Genomic DNA, 17543 nt, shown 5'->3' with positions numbered 1-17543 from the left:
TAATGCTACATTATATTATTTATTGTTGACAATATTGAGCGATATGTTTTATTTTTCAAGGCGTCAATAGACTTTCAAATATGTTTCTTGTTGATGATACGGGGGCATTTATGTGTTAATACTTGTTGGAAGATTGTTAAAAAAATTTAAAAAATTGAAATTTCCAATTATGTACTGAATGTCTCTTTAACGATAATAAAGATACATGTAATTTTAATGATGCATAACAATACAGTGTAATAATCTTCGTGTTTTCTTCTGTAATAGCGAATACCAGGACCCGGATAAACATGTGTAGTTTAAATCTGGCTCTAAATCGCCAACTCGTAGCCAGAAACAACCCAGAGTTTATGGTTACAAAGGGCAAAATCTTTGAAGAACTTTCCACATTCCTAAGGACAATGAATACCGCACTGAAAAGCACCGATTTCCTATTGTTGAAAAGCATTTCAGTCCGGGAAAGAACCCAATTTAATAAATGAAACCCATTTAAACATGTCATTTTGGATATCAAGGCGCCCATAAGAATTTAGATAGTTCATCAAGAAATTAGTCCCTGGATTTATCCTACTAACCTTAAACTTTCTGGGTCCGAATTTCGAGTCGAGAGTCAGATAAAAATCAATCGAAAATAGTTGCACTATTCGTATGCATCATTGCAATTATCGTTGTCAATGAGCCATTCAGTTCCCACGATATTTTCCCAGAAGGGCGCATTTGAACTATACTATTGGATCCTTGCGCCGTATAAGAACAACGCATCATTATTTCACTATTATCTGAAACGTGTGTAACCAATTTATTTCACTAGAAGCCATACGACATTCACAACAAGATCAATGTAAATGTTGTATTAAGGGTATGCCGCCGGACTTTGCTGTTAACGATGAAACGACATTCATTCTCGATCTTACTCTCCTCTTTGGAAAATACAATGGAATATCAGAATTTGTTATGTTAAGGTAACCATGGACACAGAGCGTGCGCAAGATAAACGCCATAATCGATTAAATGGCGATTTAACTGACCATTTAACTCTCAGCAGGGTTGTCGCCATTAAGCCTCGGGCTGTCCGTGGACTGTTAAATCGTCGTTGTTTTTATAATGAGGAAATTCTTTCCTCAAAGAGCGAAATAAAGTTCACAATAATCGCCTTAAAAGCCTATGCAAAGTATATTATATAGAATAATGAATACGATAGGAAAGTGACATCCAGTGACCAGTGTCCGAATTGACATGATCGTTTTTGGCTTAACCGCATCACACCATCATACCCATCATACAAGCTGATCCTGGTAGTCAATTCGCAAGAGGACCAGTTTTTTTAAAATTGCTCGGTTTAGACGACACCTAGTGGCCTGTTCGAGAATTACGATGATCGTTTTTCACCGATCATATATTCCGGTGTTTTGAATCAACCAATCAGATATGAAATAGAATGGCTGACTAATAACGGCCAGTTTGTGAATGACAAGGCCTAAGTAACCAGTTACTTTGCATTTCAAAATCAACTGATCATATTTTCAGTATAAAAGTCGCTTGCTGCCTTTCCGATGACGTATGCTCCAAAATCGGAGCCGACGACTTTCGATTGCGACTTAATCTTTGGGAATTAGGTGGCAGCACTGTCGACACTGTCCGAACTCTGTATTCGATCATTCCCGAATCGCCCTGAAGTGGATACCTCCGATATGTTGTCACCGAAGGGATATCTAGGTCGGATATCAGGGATATCCTAGAATCGCTGACGTTCTCACCGATGGCAGTGGTAGTGTCCTTGAACTCTGTAATAGCGTTGTCTATGTCTAAAAGTTGTTTGGTCAATGATCGATCCAATTGCCGCATCTGAAACTGAAATTTGTTTATTTAGTATTTTACCTTTTCAAAGAAATCTAAATTGGAATGCCACTGCGAATGCCCCATCAACGCTACTGCCGCGTGAGGATCCAACAGATGTCACTAGTGTGCAGTAGGATATCCAAAATTCTGTCACTATTTGCTACACTACCGTGCCAATAATCATTGTTTACCGATTGCAAAGGATAGATATACGAAAAAGAAAGAAGAAAAACTATGTACAATATGTAATTCTGGTGAAATTGGGGATGAATACCATTATCTAATGATCTGCGTTTGTCACACCGAGCTGAGAGGAAGATACCTAACAAGTTACTATTACGAAAATCCATCCGAGCTAAAATATTACGAGTTATTGAATACGAAGGACTCGAAATTATCAATGAATATCATATATATGTTGAAATGTTCTGTAAATATTTTGTTTCTAAGTGTATTAATGTGCATGTTTTTCTATATCCTTACATAATTGCCTTATACAATTGACATCGTCAGGATGAATGAATAAAGTTTAAGTTTTTTTTTCTACTACGTATCCACACAAGCGAGTGAAGATCGACCAGGTGTGTTGTGTATGACATTGCTGATTTCTTTTCAGGTTCAACCACATAGTTTTTCTTTTTCGCAAATTTAACCAATAAGAAACGTTTCACGTATCTCTGGGTACATAGCTGGCAAATTATCTGAGTTAAACGCCACAATAGGCTTTGCTACAATAAGTTGAGACGATGCACAATATCCGTGTAAGATGAATTTGCGTAATCCTACAATAGTTCAGCCAAAGATGTGAAATTCTTGGTTAATGGTCTTTAGCCGAAACGTTGCTCTAAATATTTACATTTTTACTTGAGACCTTTACATCTCAGTGGCCGAATTATTGTTAGATTGTATTCGACTTTATAAATCTCTCTACAAATCTTTACGTTTCCTTCTCGATAATAACTTACTATTTCTTGTCTTATCCAAACCAATGCCGTTTTTAAATCCTCTTCTGTACAGGGGGCGTTATGCGCTGCTTGACTGAGTCCAGACGATGGCTCTTCCAAAGAGCCTGTCGTCGATTCTCGTAGAAATCTTCGCGGTAATTCCACGAGCTTTTCCCCGCTCATGATGCAACTGACTGTTGCCGGGTGGGTATGGACGTATAAACTAGCTGCGCTCGACGGATCAGTAGGCCTACTCGGAATTTTGTTTTCGGGTGGCAGTGGCTTGAACGTTTGACCGCCGACAACACCAAATCTACGCCGCCGTTTCATGGTCCCCTGGTCCCCCGACACTTCTTCAATCGTGAGCGAAAGAAAGAATGACATTTAATCACAAAAAAGACGAATTAAGTACTTAAGCGACACACAGTGGGAGGGTGCCCTCGGGAGTTTTAATTCATATATAGTCCTGCTAAAGAACTATCGGTAGGGGCCCCGATCAGTTTTCACTTTGCTTGTACACCTAACCCATTCACCAGTAGGCGTTAAAAGAAGTCAAACATGATAGAACGGTAACCACACTCAAACGTGGTGAAAGGATAATAAGATAAAAACCCAGAGATCATCATCAGGTGTGGGCCATCGTCAGGTGTAGCACACTTGACGATGATCTCTAGGGTGAGATCGAAACGTCGTGTATCCTATATATTTTAGATTGAATAAATAAATACTTGTTTTCACATTCTTTTAATCTGTAGATAGTGGGTTTTTATCTTATAATCAAACATGAGCTCTAATGTTGATCTGAAAATGTAGAAACGATTGTTAAGTTGAAGCGTATAATTGAAAAGTAACTAATCCAAATGGCGGAGTTTAAGCGATTGAAAATGAACTAAAAATGAATGTAGAATTGAAGTTTAAGAAAAACTATTTCTTACTAAAAAGTAAACAGTTTCACAACGATCCTCGGCAGTTTCTACTCACGCGGATTCCGTTGAAATGCTACTAGTTGACTGACGCCCTGTGGGCAGAATTCGCTCAACCGTATATTCCCACGTGAAATATTTCAGCAACGAATATTAATTTGATTAATGAGTCTTCGAAATGCTTAAAAACTGTATTTGAACCCGGTTAAAATCCGCCGCGGGGTTAAAAATAGGAGGATTGCGCGCGATATGTTGAAAGCAACGCCGAATCGACCGACCGATTCTACTTGACGTTCAACCGTAGTTTAACAATTGAATACAGACCCGGTCATATAAACATTATACATTCAAAATCCTGATTCTACTCTTAACGAAAAAATGCAAGCCCGTGAACAATGAATATGCCTGAAAATGAAATACCCACTCGGTAGCTTTAAGTTAAATTATGTGACATAAGGGGTAACAGGTCATTACACTGAAATAAAGCTTGTGTATTTTTGACTTGAAAAGACTGGCTAGGCCTATACAGGCCCAGTTATGCGTACATAATCGCGGAAGCTCGTAGCATTAAAATAAGATTTGCCCATTATGTGGTTTTGATTTATCGATTTTTAACGCATTACGGTCCAACACGGTGCCTGAATAAATACTTGCAGAATAATAATGAAGAGATATTGGATTGATGACGAGCGATAATTTGAATTAGTTATTGTAATGTTTACGTCCAGCGGTTATTCTCATCCGTGGGCGTCCGATTCACTCGCGTGCCGCAGCTGGAAAAGACGTAAATTTCCTATCAGCGGTGTTTACACAGACGGGCGCAGCAACTTTCCAATTATTTTCAGGAAATTTCCATTGATGATAAATCTAGATATAGATCAATGTTACGATGGTCATTCGTGGCAGATGGCATTCTCCCAACTTGTAAAATTAGATAACTTTTATAACAATCGGTACTTTATCGGGTGACAGATACAACAACAAACTGATCCTTATCAAATACAATTCCATTTCATAAATTCAGTAGATATAAATGAGCAAATACAATCATATTCGAATTAATTTAAAGGTTAATATCTGTTGGTTTACGTGTCAATCAAAACATTGCCCGTTATATAACGCGATTAGAATCACCGGGATTGTATCATAGACCTAGCTTGCCGTTCGTTCATTCAAACTCGGATTATCAGATAGCCTCGTCAACATGGTGAACACGGGTACGTATATCGAACGTTTTAGTCTTTCTTATATTCGACTCTAAATGTTCGTCCAATCAACGATTTGAGAGGCGCAGTGGCCGTGTGGGTTAAGCCGCCGGTCGCTGGTCTCGTCAATCGAGGGTTTATGGGTTCAATCCCTGGTGGCGACAGAGTTTCTTGGTCGAAGGTTCTTCCCTGGTCTCGAACCCCATTGGGAAAAGGAAACATCGAACTTATGATGCCCTGCGTGGCGCTTAGCGGGTTGAACAAAAACGATTTCGATCTTTCGTGCCAAAGATTCTCAGTTTTAACTAATCGATTTACAATTTCACGCGGAATTTCAATCGGGATCCAGTTCCTCCAGAAGCGTCAGTAAAAATGTCAAATATGGGTTGATGTGATTAAGAATTGACTTATTTCCACTCAAATTGACTTATTTCCGGACTATACAATATAACATAATCATAAAATGTCTAAGATTTTATACATTTTCTATTTCCATTCGTCAATTTGATACGTGTGTGCGAGGCGTGGTGGGTGAGATGAATGTGGTTTGCAATCTTCTGAGGCCGGTTGCATAGTCATGGCTTAGACTTAAGACCAGGTTAAGTCCAACTTAGTTCTATAGCCAAACTAACAACTAACGTAAGACCGGTCTAAAGATTGAAGACCGCTTTTGGACTTGAGCCACGACTGTGCAACTGGCCCCTGGATCATACGGCCTACTTGGTCAGTCTCTCGGTGTAGCCCCATTGCTGTGCCACATTCTTCTTCTTACATAATAACTACGTCTTATAATGTAACATTTAAACGAAAATGAATTTCACTTTGAGCTCTCACTCCCAACCGTACGTGAAACTTGTTTCAAATGCCTTTTTTCAAAGATCACCATTTGCACATTCCTGGTTTGACATCTTGAAATGAGTTTTTGCAATCTTAAATCCGGTTTAGGAACGTCTATGCCTGTATATCAATTTCTATGTTATACAGAATTAATCTATTCGTTTTCAGGGCGTTTATGGGTTTTGGTGACTCTGGTTTTAGCAGTTGCCTCGCTTCAGGCTTCAGCTCGACGTAAGTAATTCAAATTCTAAAGCAAAACTCACTACATCATGAAACCATTTGTTTACAGTTTCCAGCACGATAAGTTTTATTATGAATCGTTTCGTTATGATTTGCTTTTCAAAAAATCAGTATCAATGAGCTTTGATACAATGTAAACATTTGAAACTTCTTAGACTTTCATCATTTCGCATATAAAATCAAACCTTTTCTATAATAAGCGTCAGTCCAAAATACATTTAGGAAGCATTTTGAAGATTTTTGGTTTTGCTTGATTAATAAAACGTTTGAATCATTTCATATTTTTCGCTTCCCAGGATTAAATGTAAGTAAATTTCTAGCTCAACGGGCAATGTCGAAAAATATAATTTTCATTCCAATCTATGACTTCACTAGGTATAAATGATCATAATAATTATATATTAACGAATTTATCAAAGGTTGGTATCGGTTTCACCGTTGTGGGCCTAGTGTTAACTCTGCAGTCGAAATAAGTTCATTTTCTCAAATATTTTAGGCCACGAAAAAAATGCTTGTTTCTCATCGGTTTTATTTTCCGCGCGCGTCAAAAAAAGTTCGTCAGCTAAAAATGAAAATAAGACTGCTCATCCCGCTGCAGAAATCTGTTTTACTTCATTTAAAAAAAGTAAAACACTCCCGCACGCGTCCTGATAAACAACCTGATCACACTTTTTATGTTTTTCTTAATGGTTATTACCCAATTGATACTGTGGCAGGTGAGTATTTCGGTAACGAAGTTCTTTCCATCCTGATTCAAGGTCATTATCACCTAAATTTCCCCATCTAAAGAAATAAGAAAATAGTCGCCCTCGACACTTTTGGAATTTTTGAATATGGCTTTTTATTTCTAAAATGATATTTGAAAATAAAAATCTGCCGTCCTCGTCACTTTTCCAAAAAGGGGGCTGAGGAGAAACAAGGGTATTTCTTTGCGTGGCCTAACCGTGGGTTGAGTTGTGAAACTAGATCCTGAAATGCAGAGTATAGTTTCTTCCGTATTTCAGCAAAAACGGATTAAAAGATCCACCTCCAAGCGAAACGTCGAAATCTACGTGATTTGCGACAAAGAATGCGTAAGTAGAAATTGTTCGTGATGAAAAATGATTCATCAGATCATGACATCGAATCAGTTCGTTTTGAATTGAAAGGAAATATGCAAACGTAAATCATTTTTAATATCCAATGGTTTCTCGGTCGGGCCAACGATTTTACTTGATTCTACCTAAAGATGAAAATATAACATATGCGTCACATGTACTTCAAATGATGTTTAATGATCAGACAAATGCGCTTTTGAACATATCGTTTTGATGTAACAAATGAGTTTACATGTGAACGTGCCCTCTATTTAGACGAATTCTTATTCTTCCCCATTAGGAAAATTCAAAATCGTTCACAAATTGACTCAGATATATACTGCATGAATTTGTTATAGTTTGAGCTGCCAATGATATTTCTTTTTCAGTCGTACGCGTTTAATTACGATGTAAACCAAGCGAGAAATTTTTTGACCGATGTCGTCAGTCGTATGAACAAGGTATTTTCATAATCATAAGTCATGTGTATAGCGCCTGATTCGGAACATCCTGGGAGAAACACACTAGCTAATAGGATGTCGAGCAATTTTTTTGTAGCCGATCTAAAAAAGGATTTACATCCTCACAATACGCATTGTTGTTTTACGCCTCTTTTGAAATCCACGTAAAAGCAATGAAAACACTTCATCGGTTTTATGCATTATCATTATTGCTTTCGCGATGGTTATTATAACACGTTAAATCAACGTAAAAATAATGAAAAAAGCCTTTTCCATCACTTTAGGCAATATCATTGAATCATACATGGTTTTTATATCGCCGTAAAACCATCGAATTGTTTTTCCACGTTGCGTCAAAACTACAATATTAGAACCATAAATAACGCAAAATCGATGAAACCTTTTTCATTGTCCTTACGTCGATTCTACACGGCGTAAAAACTATTGCATTATGAGATGTATAATTCTGTTCCTCCTAAATCGGCTACAAAAAAAGATAATGCGCCATGTCCCTAATCAGCCACCAATAATAGAAACATTTTCAAAATATATTTCTTAATATATTCAGTACGCGGGCGATGTGGATATGAACGTTACCGAAGTCGGCTTTGAAATGTGGACCAGAAACGACTATATCGACTACTCGGAAGAAGAGACCGGAGACGAGGGGTCAGGCAGACACGGGGTGCTCGCCCAGCTACGGACCTACAGACAATCCATAGTCAACAAGTACACGGGATCTGACCTAGTTCTACTAATCAGGTATCAGAATCAGTTAATCATTTCAATTTCAATTGATAATTGATATGATTATTGCGGTTAAAATAGGTGATATATGATTTGATATTTTCTTAGATATGGCTCAGTTCCACAGTTCTAAGAATTAGAAAATCAGTTCATTTTCATAGTTTTTTCCACTCTAGTCAAATTTACTTCGTTTCCGATCAATTTAAAACTGCAAAGCAAAAACATGTTGTTTTTCAGTTTATCTAACTCTATAGTAAAAAAGTCAATTTCACGTACATTCGATATTAAACTAATTCATTTTCATTAACTTCAACTCTACATAACGCGAAGAAATTCAACTATAAATTCAGCCAAAAATAAAAAAGTTCTGAGGTAAAAATGATATATATTTTAAATACATATTTTGATATATAATTGATTGAACTCTACGTATCCAATAGTCGATTTCTATAGTAAAAATGATTTCAAAAACCAAACCTGATTTCTACAATCAAAATAAATTCACGCGAACCTGGCTGTGAAATATGGTTAAGATTTGACTCCGAGGGCACGACTTTTCGATAATTTTGCAATTTCGGTTTATCTTTATAATTGCGTCTAGATTTCTGACCTAGATAATATTTAGGTTATATTATATAATATATTTAGGTTATAAAAAGGTTGTATTATAACCTTTTCGATCCATTCGTGTATATTTCTATTCATTATTTTCTGATTCGTAGCGGTCGACGTTTACCGGGAGTGAACGGAGCCGCCGTCAAGGCGTCTGTATGTAATACCGACACAGCTGTAGCGTTCGTCACCTTCCAGAAATCCGATCCGTACAAAGGTAAGGCAATTATTCAACGAGATCTGCTTCGCAGTTTCGAGTTAGGTTTGACACTTTTTGATTTATGTTAGGATGATAATTGAGTATGATTTGATATTTCATGTAAATTTCTAATCAAAGCTGGTTCATTATTGAGCATAGGTAATTACTTAAACCTGGAAAAAGACCGAGGTCAAAACCAATTGATTTCACTGTGAGTCTGCACAACCCGCTCTCCCACCAGATGGTGTGACTGGTTCAACTCCAGAATAGGTCAATATAGTTCGTTCGTGGAGGGTATTCTTTAATGAAGTGAGTGGGTTCGGTTTCAAATTGCCGACCTACATTACATGAATTACATTACATGAATTCCAAACTTCCGATCTAGATATTTCTATCATACAAGCCTTGAAAACGAAGACAATTTTGGGGCAACAACTCCGACTCTGCTCTAGGGAAATTATTCAAACATCAAAAAAGAGTCATAAGAATCATCACTATAAGTTACTACGTACCTAGAACACACAGGCCCGTTATTCAAATCCACTCGGATCTTAAAATTCCATGGTATAAAAACAATCTTCTTGTTGGGCAGTTTGTGTATTGTCATTCCCACAACCTTCTGCTTTGCACGTTCGCCGATCTTTTTGAGTTAAATGCATCAATTCATTTTCACGGAACGTAAAGGGTCCCAAACTTTGGAATCAAATTAGTCAGTCAATAAAAACCAGTAAAAGTTTGAATATTTTCATATCAAAGACAAAATGCCATTATATATCCACTCATTAAATGATTATCCTCTTTTATTCATTCACTTTAAGCTGCTATATCTATTTAACATACTTTATCACAGTTAATTTGAACAGTAGTTCTCTATCAGCCAACTACTATATTTAGCATTCCCTTTCAGGGTTTCTGTTTATACATGCCTTTTTCTGAAACCCCAGTTTTATATTACAACATTATGTTTTATCTTTCACACTGTATACAGTTTGTTGCAATATATTTCAGTAGTATATAAATAAATACATAAATTAAACGAAGATTCATTGATCTTACACACTAGCGAAATTTGGTCGATCCTCATGCACCAAAAATTGAATTAGTACGTGTACATCTATTTCCACAATAAGGCTGAATGTTGCTTATCATTTCTCATTGTATATATTTCAGTTGCTTACACATCACAGACAGCGCTTCACGAAATGGGTCATGCGTTAGGCATGTCCCATGACACTGACGGTATGACTTCAAGATTATACACTCCTAATTTCCATAAACGTTTTCACTATTTGTTCATGATTTACAATTTTCCTCTGCCCCATTACCGGGCCACGTAATCAGGGTTTGTCAATATTTTAGGCTGCGCTTGTACCCAAGGAATTGGTCAATGTATCATGGCCGCCACCCAGTAAGTAAAATAAACTGCACTATATACTAGAAAGTGCATGGCCAAGTCATTTAGATGATACGCTAATACAAACAAAGGTTCTTAATGACTCGAGAATATTAAGCTCACTTGTCGAAAAAAGACCAGATTGTTTAGATCGATTGTAGCTCGAAGACATGATCTATAGTTGATTTTGCGATTTTGCTTGTGAAAGTCAAACAGGGCAGTCAAACACTGTAGGCGGCACACACTTCAAACCTGGAATTGTCATTCGGACTGTATTGGAGCGGTGTTTAAAACCCGGTTCTACAGTTGTGAGTCATGTCAAAGCTTAAAAGTGTGATGGATCCGCTAATGGAACGTATGGTGGCTGATTCGGGCCAAGTTTAGAAAAATATTCCGTGCAATATGCCGCGCAAAAAATATATTGCTCCGTCTCTGCGTCCGTTTCTGCGCGGCGCAGAAACGAAATTCACCGCGCAGAAACGCAAAAAAGAGCGCAGTTCTAAACGAAGGTTCGTTTCTGCGGTTCGTTTTTGCACGGTGATTTTCGACTTTCCATAGAAACTACCGGGAATTATATCAAGAAACGGAAACGTGGCTTGAAGTCGTTTAATTCATCGACACATTTCAGGACGGCCCAGCAGACGGTGCACCCTACATACAGTGAATGTAGCATCGTAACGCTAGCCACTGATATCAGCGATGGTTATCTGGATTGCCTATTTACCGACGAACCGAAGATTGTAAGTTCAAAAAACCAAAATCTCTTGGAATAGTTCCTTTTTCAACCGATCAAACGGTTTAAACGGCCATTTTGAATAGCCGAATACTCGCATGCTCTCCTATAATTTGCGCGTGATCCGAATTGAAACACATGTCGTGTGAGTCAAATTTTCCTGAAATCACAGATCATAATATTCAGTCATGTATCGGCTTTTTATTTCAAATAATTTTCATGAAGATCATCGAGATTTGTTTCTATGTTTCAGGAATCCGCGTGTGGCAATGGAGTTCTCGACGAAGGGGAAGAATGCGATTGCGGTACCGAGGTCAGTAAGTCAAACACCAAAGGCACTATGCTACGTAGCAAAATGCTCCAAAGGGCACCGCTACCAAAATACTCTACCTTTCAAAATCATTAAAGTCAGGAGAATGTTATGAATTTTGATGGGCGATCTTCAAATCAGTGAACTTATCTATACGTGCACGCATAGCATCTAGGAATAAACGAACAGACTCGCGCAACACTGTTCCAAAACTTAAGAATGCAACTTATAAATTCCCGAAAATTACGGTACCGTTGTCACTATTCCACGCTGTACTGAACAAGAACCAAACTTTGAACAAAAGTACGGCCAACAAATGGAAAATGGAGATATTTTTACACTTTCTGGTATTATTTTCATGCTTTTCTACATTCAGGAATGCGACTGCTGTGATAAATTGACCTGTAAGGTATGTTTGAAAGCTTTTTCGAGCATGGTTTCTTATCTGTTGATTTTGTTCTTTTTTTTGAAATTTTCATGAATGTTTCACCGAAGAAGGCTTAAATACATTTAGATACAAACCAGTTTCGAGAATTTTTTTTCCAGTATTTTCTATTTGGTCATAATCCAAAATTTGTTCTAGGTATTTTTACATTTTGGAGATTGTTCTTGAGCAAAATCAACTTAAAACTATGTGCTTATGTTAATAGTTTTAGAAGTTTAGACTGAATATCAATTAAAATGCATTTTATGTGGATCCTTCTGTGTGTTTTATTTTTATTTCGAAATCTCTCTGTAAAATATGTTGTGGCTATTCTTTTCTTAAGTATGTTGACGAATCATCAAAGAATTTAGATAAGCCAATTTTCTTTTTAGTTTGTTGAAGCGGGCGAGACGTGTAACACAAACGACTGTATGACATGCTCGGGAACCAGCTCTCAGGTAGCCTACGTAATGGATAACCTAAATTGATACCCTTATCTTAGAAAATTCCATATTTCTTCCGAGAATTCCGGTTCAGATAATTGAAATTTGAAAACTATAATTTGTATCCAATGTTATCGATTTTCTAACGGCGTTCAGTGTGAAGGCACGCAATTGGCTGATTTCACATCATGTGACGGCGGCCGCGGACAGTGTTTCGACCAATCATGTCGCAGCACGGATCTGGCGTGTCAGACGTACTTCGGACCATCTGGTAGGTTAAATTCGGATTAGGCCTGCAGTAGCTACGAACTGGGTTAGACGTGCACGAACCTAGCGCGCGCGAAACGCTGATCAGGCATATTAACTTTTACAAATCTATTCTGAGACCAGGGGCCGGTGGCTCAAACGTTGTTTAATTCTAACGACTAGTTGATTCCATAACGACTCGTTAATTAATTAAAAACACTCCTTAGGCGACTTGTTAGATCGGTTGCTCGAAGGCTGTCTGAGACTAAAACGACATTTGAGCAACCGGCCCCATGACTGTAAAAAATCAGCGAATCCACCTTGCCCTTCGACCTCGAGGAATACGATGAATTTCGTCCCGTTTCCACAATGAAACATGGCAGTTAAGCTAACGAATAGATCCTCTCCCCGAAAATCTTGACTACATTACAACCGTAATGTTCGGCATTGCTGTAGCGTGGTACAACAAATTCCCATTCATCGAAACCTACGTTTAAATCCCTGTTAAGCTGCTTAAGCTATTTTCATTAAGTCAGGTTCCCAATAAAAGCTTTAACTCCTTTCGTGAAACTGGTTTTAGGACTGAATCTGTTCTGATAATGTTCCATCATATATTTTCAGCGGAAACGGATCGCGAAGCGACTGAAGCGAACAAGGATTGGAATTCTAAAGAACATAACGGCGGAGGGATGAGACTTTATGATACGAGTGCATTTGCCTGGAGTAAAAAATATAAACAGTTCGTCAAAGATAATTCGGCAGATGGGTAAGTGTTGAAACCACGAGTTAGAATTACACGAATCTAGATTTTTTCCTAATATACACCCTAATTTGCATTGTCGAATTTCCTATCTATTGGCCGATGCCTTCTACGAAAGATACATAAGCTGGCAGCATAAATCCCCAATATGTCGTAATAAAATAAGTTACTGGGAAAACAAGGCTTCCCCCATTCGTTGGCCCTGAATGACATCATCACATTACACCTATAGACAGATAAGATAAATTTCCTTCATAAATCCCCCATGATATCAATATCATCCAATGGGATACCGGCACCACCAGAAACACTGGGGAATTGGTAGTGAAAATAATTCAATTGTCATAAAAATTTGAACCTGATTTTTAGGCTTTCAAATCCGAAAGTTATCAAACGAGTCATCGGATAGATATAAGATTCCCTTTCTCAATCAGTGTATGGTATCGATTTTACTGAAAATTGATTTACCAATCAGAAAAGTGAACTCGAATTTATTTGAAATGTAGAAGAAATTGTTGCGTCGTAACCCAGTGCCACTAGCGATCCTGGCGGATCATCGCCGAATCCTCGCTTCCGTCGACAGTAGCTTTACCAGTATCCCATTGTTACTTAGACACTTACAGACCAGTTGGATACCCCCATATAAACGATCGTTACTTGACTGTTAGTATTGCTAACTTTTTTAGGTACGACGTATAGGCTCGGTCATTTTCGTCTCTCATTTTCTTTTGCTAGATCGTGCGGTCAGTTACAGTGCCGGTCTGAGAACACCGCTCGAGTTCTGGACAGCGACGGCAATTTCGTCAGAACGTATACCTATCGCTTAAACTGGAAAAAAGGAACCAGGTAAGATATTTGTAAAAACTGCCAAAAATACTGATAATGTTTCGATACGAGCTATAGTTTTTCTTTCATAATTGTTTCAAGTGATAGCCGATAGCTTTTTCCCTCCAATCGCAAACGACAAGAAAATACCCAACAAGAATGAATTATACGTACATCTTGTACTAGATCAATTGTAATGACTAACAACTCAATTTGAATCATCGATTTGAAATATTCTTTTCAGGATAATTTACGAATTATTTGGTGATGTTCATTGGGGAAGATACACATATAAACAGTTCTTCCCGATTTTAGCCCCGAGAGGAGCGCCTTGCAAATTAGAGAACGGTCAAACTGGGGTAAGTCAAAATACTAACCAATCACCGCGTCCGATGCGCGGAACCTAACACCTTTCCGCATCTGTTCTTCCACTACTGGGTTCGAATCTCAGGATTCCTTTTCACATGTTGAACTCGAAGTAAGAGGCGTTAGCGTTCTCGACTGAGACTCACTCACGTTACCCCACCTGGCTGGCCAATGAGTATGGTAGTTTTGAGTTTTGAATGTGCAGACCATTGTGATTTGCCCAAGACTTTCGTTCTTAGCCAAGCTGAATGTGTTACGATTCCAATTTTCCCCATAGATTGCTTAATCATGTTGACCAATGAACGCATTGACTTCTAAATGCGTAATGGCAATTCGGACCATACGTAAATTATGATAATGAGCAATGACACTGATCAATGATATAAAATCGACTATTAATAGTTTTAAGACCATTTTGATTGGCCCATGAATAAGGTATGTTCATTAAACGACCAATAAGCATCAACAACACTTTCTAAATGTGTATAGACTACTTAGTTGGACCTTATGTACCGAGTTTCTTAATCAAATGGACGAATGAACAATATGTTTTTCGGTTATCAAAGTGTAAAGACCTTTCTGATTAGGACCATGAAATATTTAACTACATCAAAATGACCATGGCTTACCTTTCATTACGGGATGATTTTTATATTGGAATTTTTGCTATCAAAATGAACAATGAAAAAGACATTGATTTCGCATTCTAGATGACGTGTAACGCTGTAGGTGATCCAGATGTAGCTCATAGGTCCCGATAGGGGCGTCACTGGTATTCTACAGTATCTTTGGCATTAAATGATCATTCGTTTATTTTTCAGTATTGTAACTCTGGGCAGACGAGACCAGACCAATGGAATTGGAACCAAATTAGATTTTCAACCTGTGACCCCCTGCCGACCAAATAGTAAAGCGTATTTTAGTTAGGCTCCCGGACATCAACTATATTTACCCAGGGACCAGTCTTATAGGCTAGTATCAATGTTAACCCGGGGTTTAAATTGGGTTTTAGCCATTGGGTTTAAGCTAATGTAACTCTATAAAAACTGGGACCTGGTAATATTTAAAGTCATTTAAAATGAGAAAAGTCAAGATTTAGTCGAATCGATCCCTAAATCAATTGCATATGTTCATGAGAATGTGAATGAAATGAAATTAATAAAATGATTTGTCGTGTAATCAAGTTCATAACGCATTTTACGTTGAGCTCAGTCGCTTCGTTTTACTCACAATTTCAACTGAATTAGAAAAATCTATTAGCAAGATTTTCAATAAAAAAGGCTCTAAAAAGTTTGCTGCGCTGACGTTGGGAAACAAAGTCATTCCGAACGAAAAAAATCCCACAAACATTTAGGATTCATCTTTGACGAAAATCTCTCGTTTAGTGATCATGTGGAGTCTCTGGCAAATAATGTGCAAAAATTAATAAATCCACTGAAGCGTTTATCCTAGTTTGTTACATCCCGTCATCTCAATAAGATTTATTCGTCTTTCATTAGCCCCCATTTCGACCGTGGAGATATTTTGTATAACAGTGCAAGTAAAGCCTCTCTCGCGAAACTGGACCACTAGTCCACTACCCAGCAGCTCTTTGCGTTTCTGGTTGTATCCGTGGCTCGAACTCTAGCTAAGTCTTTTCTTGTCTTAACTGGAAAACACTAGATATTCATAGGAAAGAACGATTTCAAACATATATGTACCGAGTCTCATCAGGAAATATTCCCACTTATGTCTTTAATACACACAAATCAGTTCGACCTCGCATCATCAGAAATCCTCGACCCATCACCATACCAGCCGGCACTAGTGCGAAAATTCGTTCGTCCGCCTCCTTTTTACTCATGGACGCGTGGAAAAACACCGACAATAATCTTCGCTCGCTGACAACGCTTTCTTAATTCAAGTCGCATATTAAACATCAAGTTTCGACTGCTGTTCCAACCTACTTGATTGAGGAAACAAACCGCGAGGAAGAAATTTCACTCAACCGATAACGCGCCGACCTCCTTTTTAAAATTTCAATGTTATGCTCACAACTTTATCAATGTCCGTAATCCTTCATGCAAGTTATGTAACAAATCGGCTAACACAAAACACTTCCTGCTTAAATGCCATTCACCTGGCCACGAAACAAAAATCGACGCCCTGTTTTCCTCATTCGACGCTGAAATAACTAATCACATTTCTAATCTGACTGAAACCAATAAGATAAACTTCTTACTAAACGGCAAATCTCCCTTTTCGACTTTCAAACTAACAATAAAATGCTAGAAAATGTTTCAAAATCTATTCACAGTAACTACCAACAATTCCAACAACTTCTACAAATGTACAGTATCTGCTCTGTTAGCCATTTCATGTAGACCCAACCAGCATGTAACATATCAAAATTTATGTCTGGCTAATGCCGAATTTGTAGCTTGTAACTTAACCTTTTTGCCTATAATATACTAGTACCCTGGCAATGGTATTTATATTATAATGTCTATTAATATTCGGAATAAACATCCTTATAACTTGAAAAAAAGCAAAGAGGTAGAACCTTCCCTTGCCACCGTAGTTATGATGTTATGCAAGAAAGTTTAATACTTAGCAGATCCCCATTTGCCACAAATGGACTCCCCTTATTGCCAATTAATTGGGGCCCAACTGTACACTAGCGACATACTAACCACGAGTGGAATGCGCCATTTCCAAGGTAAGTAATGTCCTACTGAACACTAGCGCAACTGGTGGATCGTCGCTTGCCACAAGTGGAGTCCTCTATAACTACAGCAGTTGGTATCCTACTGATGAATTGTCACTTGCTACAAGTTGAATCGATTAATTACCACAGTGGTTGATGCCCTGCTGCACACCAGCGAACATTGTGGATCATTGTCATATCACGAGTGGAATGCTACTTGAGTTAGGGGGTCCTTAATGGACGCTGGTGAAAAATATGTGCAAACTGCTAAAAA

At 37.9% G+C, this 17543-nt stretch overlaps 2 protein-coding genes across 3 annotated transcripts; one reads left to right on the top strand and one right to left on the bottom strand.

Annotated features, from left to right (window-relative positions):
* Window positions 1–255: 255 nt before the first annotated feature.
* On the bottom strand, window positions 256–3993 carry LOC141910105 (uncharacterized). 2 transcript variants are annotated; one of them, XM_074800818.1, is made up of 3 exons: window positions 3765–3993; window positions 2805–3136; window positions 256–1851 (listed from the first exon to the last, which is right to left on the bottom strand). In XM_074800818.1, exons 2-3 carry the CDS (start codon window positions 3111–3113, stop codon window positions 1516–1518), a joined length of 645 nt encoding a protein of 214 aa, XP_074656919.1. In that variant the 5' UTR covers window positions 3114–3136; window positions 3765–3993; the 3' UTR covers window positions 256–1515. The 2 variants fall into 2 exon arrangements, with proteins under 2 accessions (XP_074656919.1, XP_074656918.1); XM_074800817.1 differs by lacking the exon at window positions 3765–3993 and adding an exon at window positions 3719–3751.
* Window positions 3994–8495: 4502 nt separating this feature from the next.
* Window positions 8496–15750, top strand: LOC141910322 (disintegrin and metalloproteinase domain-containing protein adm-2-like). The gene is made up of 13 exons (XM_074801057.1): window positions 8496–8525; window positions 8921–9101; window positions 10254–10322; window positions 10443–10491; window positions 11105–11216; window positions 11463–11522; window positions 11896–11928; window positions 12336–12401; window positions 12543–12657; window positions 13254–13398; window positions 14128–14238; window positions 14462–14576; window positions 15405–15750. Exons 1-13 carry the CDS (start codon window positions 8496–8498, stop codon window positions 15489–15491), a joined length of 1173 nt encoding a protein of 390 aa, XP_074657158.1. The 3' UTR covers window positions 15492–15750.
* Window positions 15751–17543: the final 1793 nt, after the last annotated feature.

This window comes from Tubulanus polymorphus, chromosome 8 (assembly GCF_964204645.1).
Source record: "Tubulanus polymorphus chromosome 8, tnTubPoly1.2, whole genome shotgun sequence".
In the NCBI taxonomy this organism is placed as follows: Eukaryota; Metazoa; Nemertea; class Palaeonemertea; order Tubulaniformes; family Tubulanidae; genus Tubulanus; species Tubulanus polymorphus.
Note: the sequence above shows the minus strand (reverse complement) of the source record. Positions and strands in the feature narration are given on the sequence as shown.

Coding starts and splice junctions, on each gene's coding strand:
- LOC141910322 (XM_074801057.1), top strand. CDS start 8,496: ATGTTGTTTTTCAGTTTATCTAACTCTATA. Junction 9,102..10,253: donor GAAATCCGATCCGTACAAAG/GTAAGGCAATTA, acceptor TATATATTTCAG/TTGCTTACACATCACAGACA. Junction 11,217..11,462: donor TTACCGACGAACCGAAGATT/GTAAGTTCAAAA, acceptor TCTATGTTTCAG/GAATCCGCGTGTGGCAATGG.
- LOC141910105 (XM_074800818.1), bottom strand. CDS start 3,113: ATGAAACGGCGGCGTAGATTTGGTGTTGTCGGCGGTCAAACGTTCAAG. Junction 1,852..2,804: donor TTTGGATAAGACAAGAAATA/GTAAGTTATTAT, acceptor AACAAATTTCAG/TTTCAGATGCGGCAATTGGA.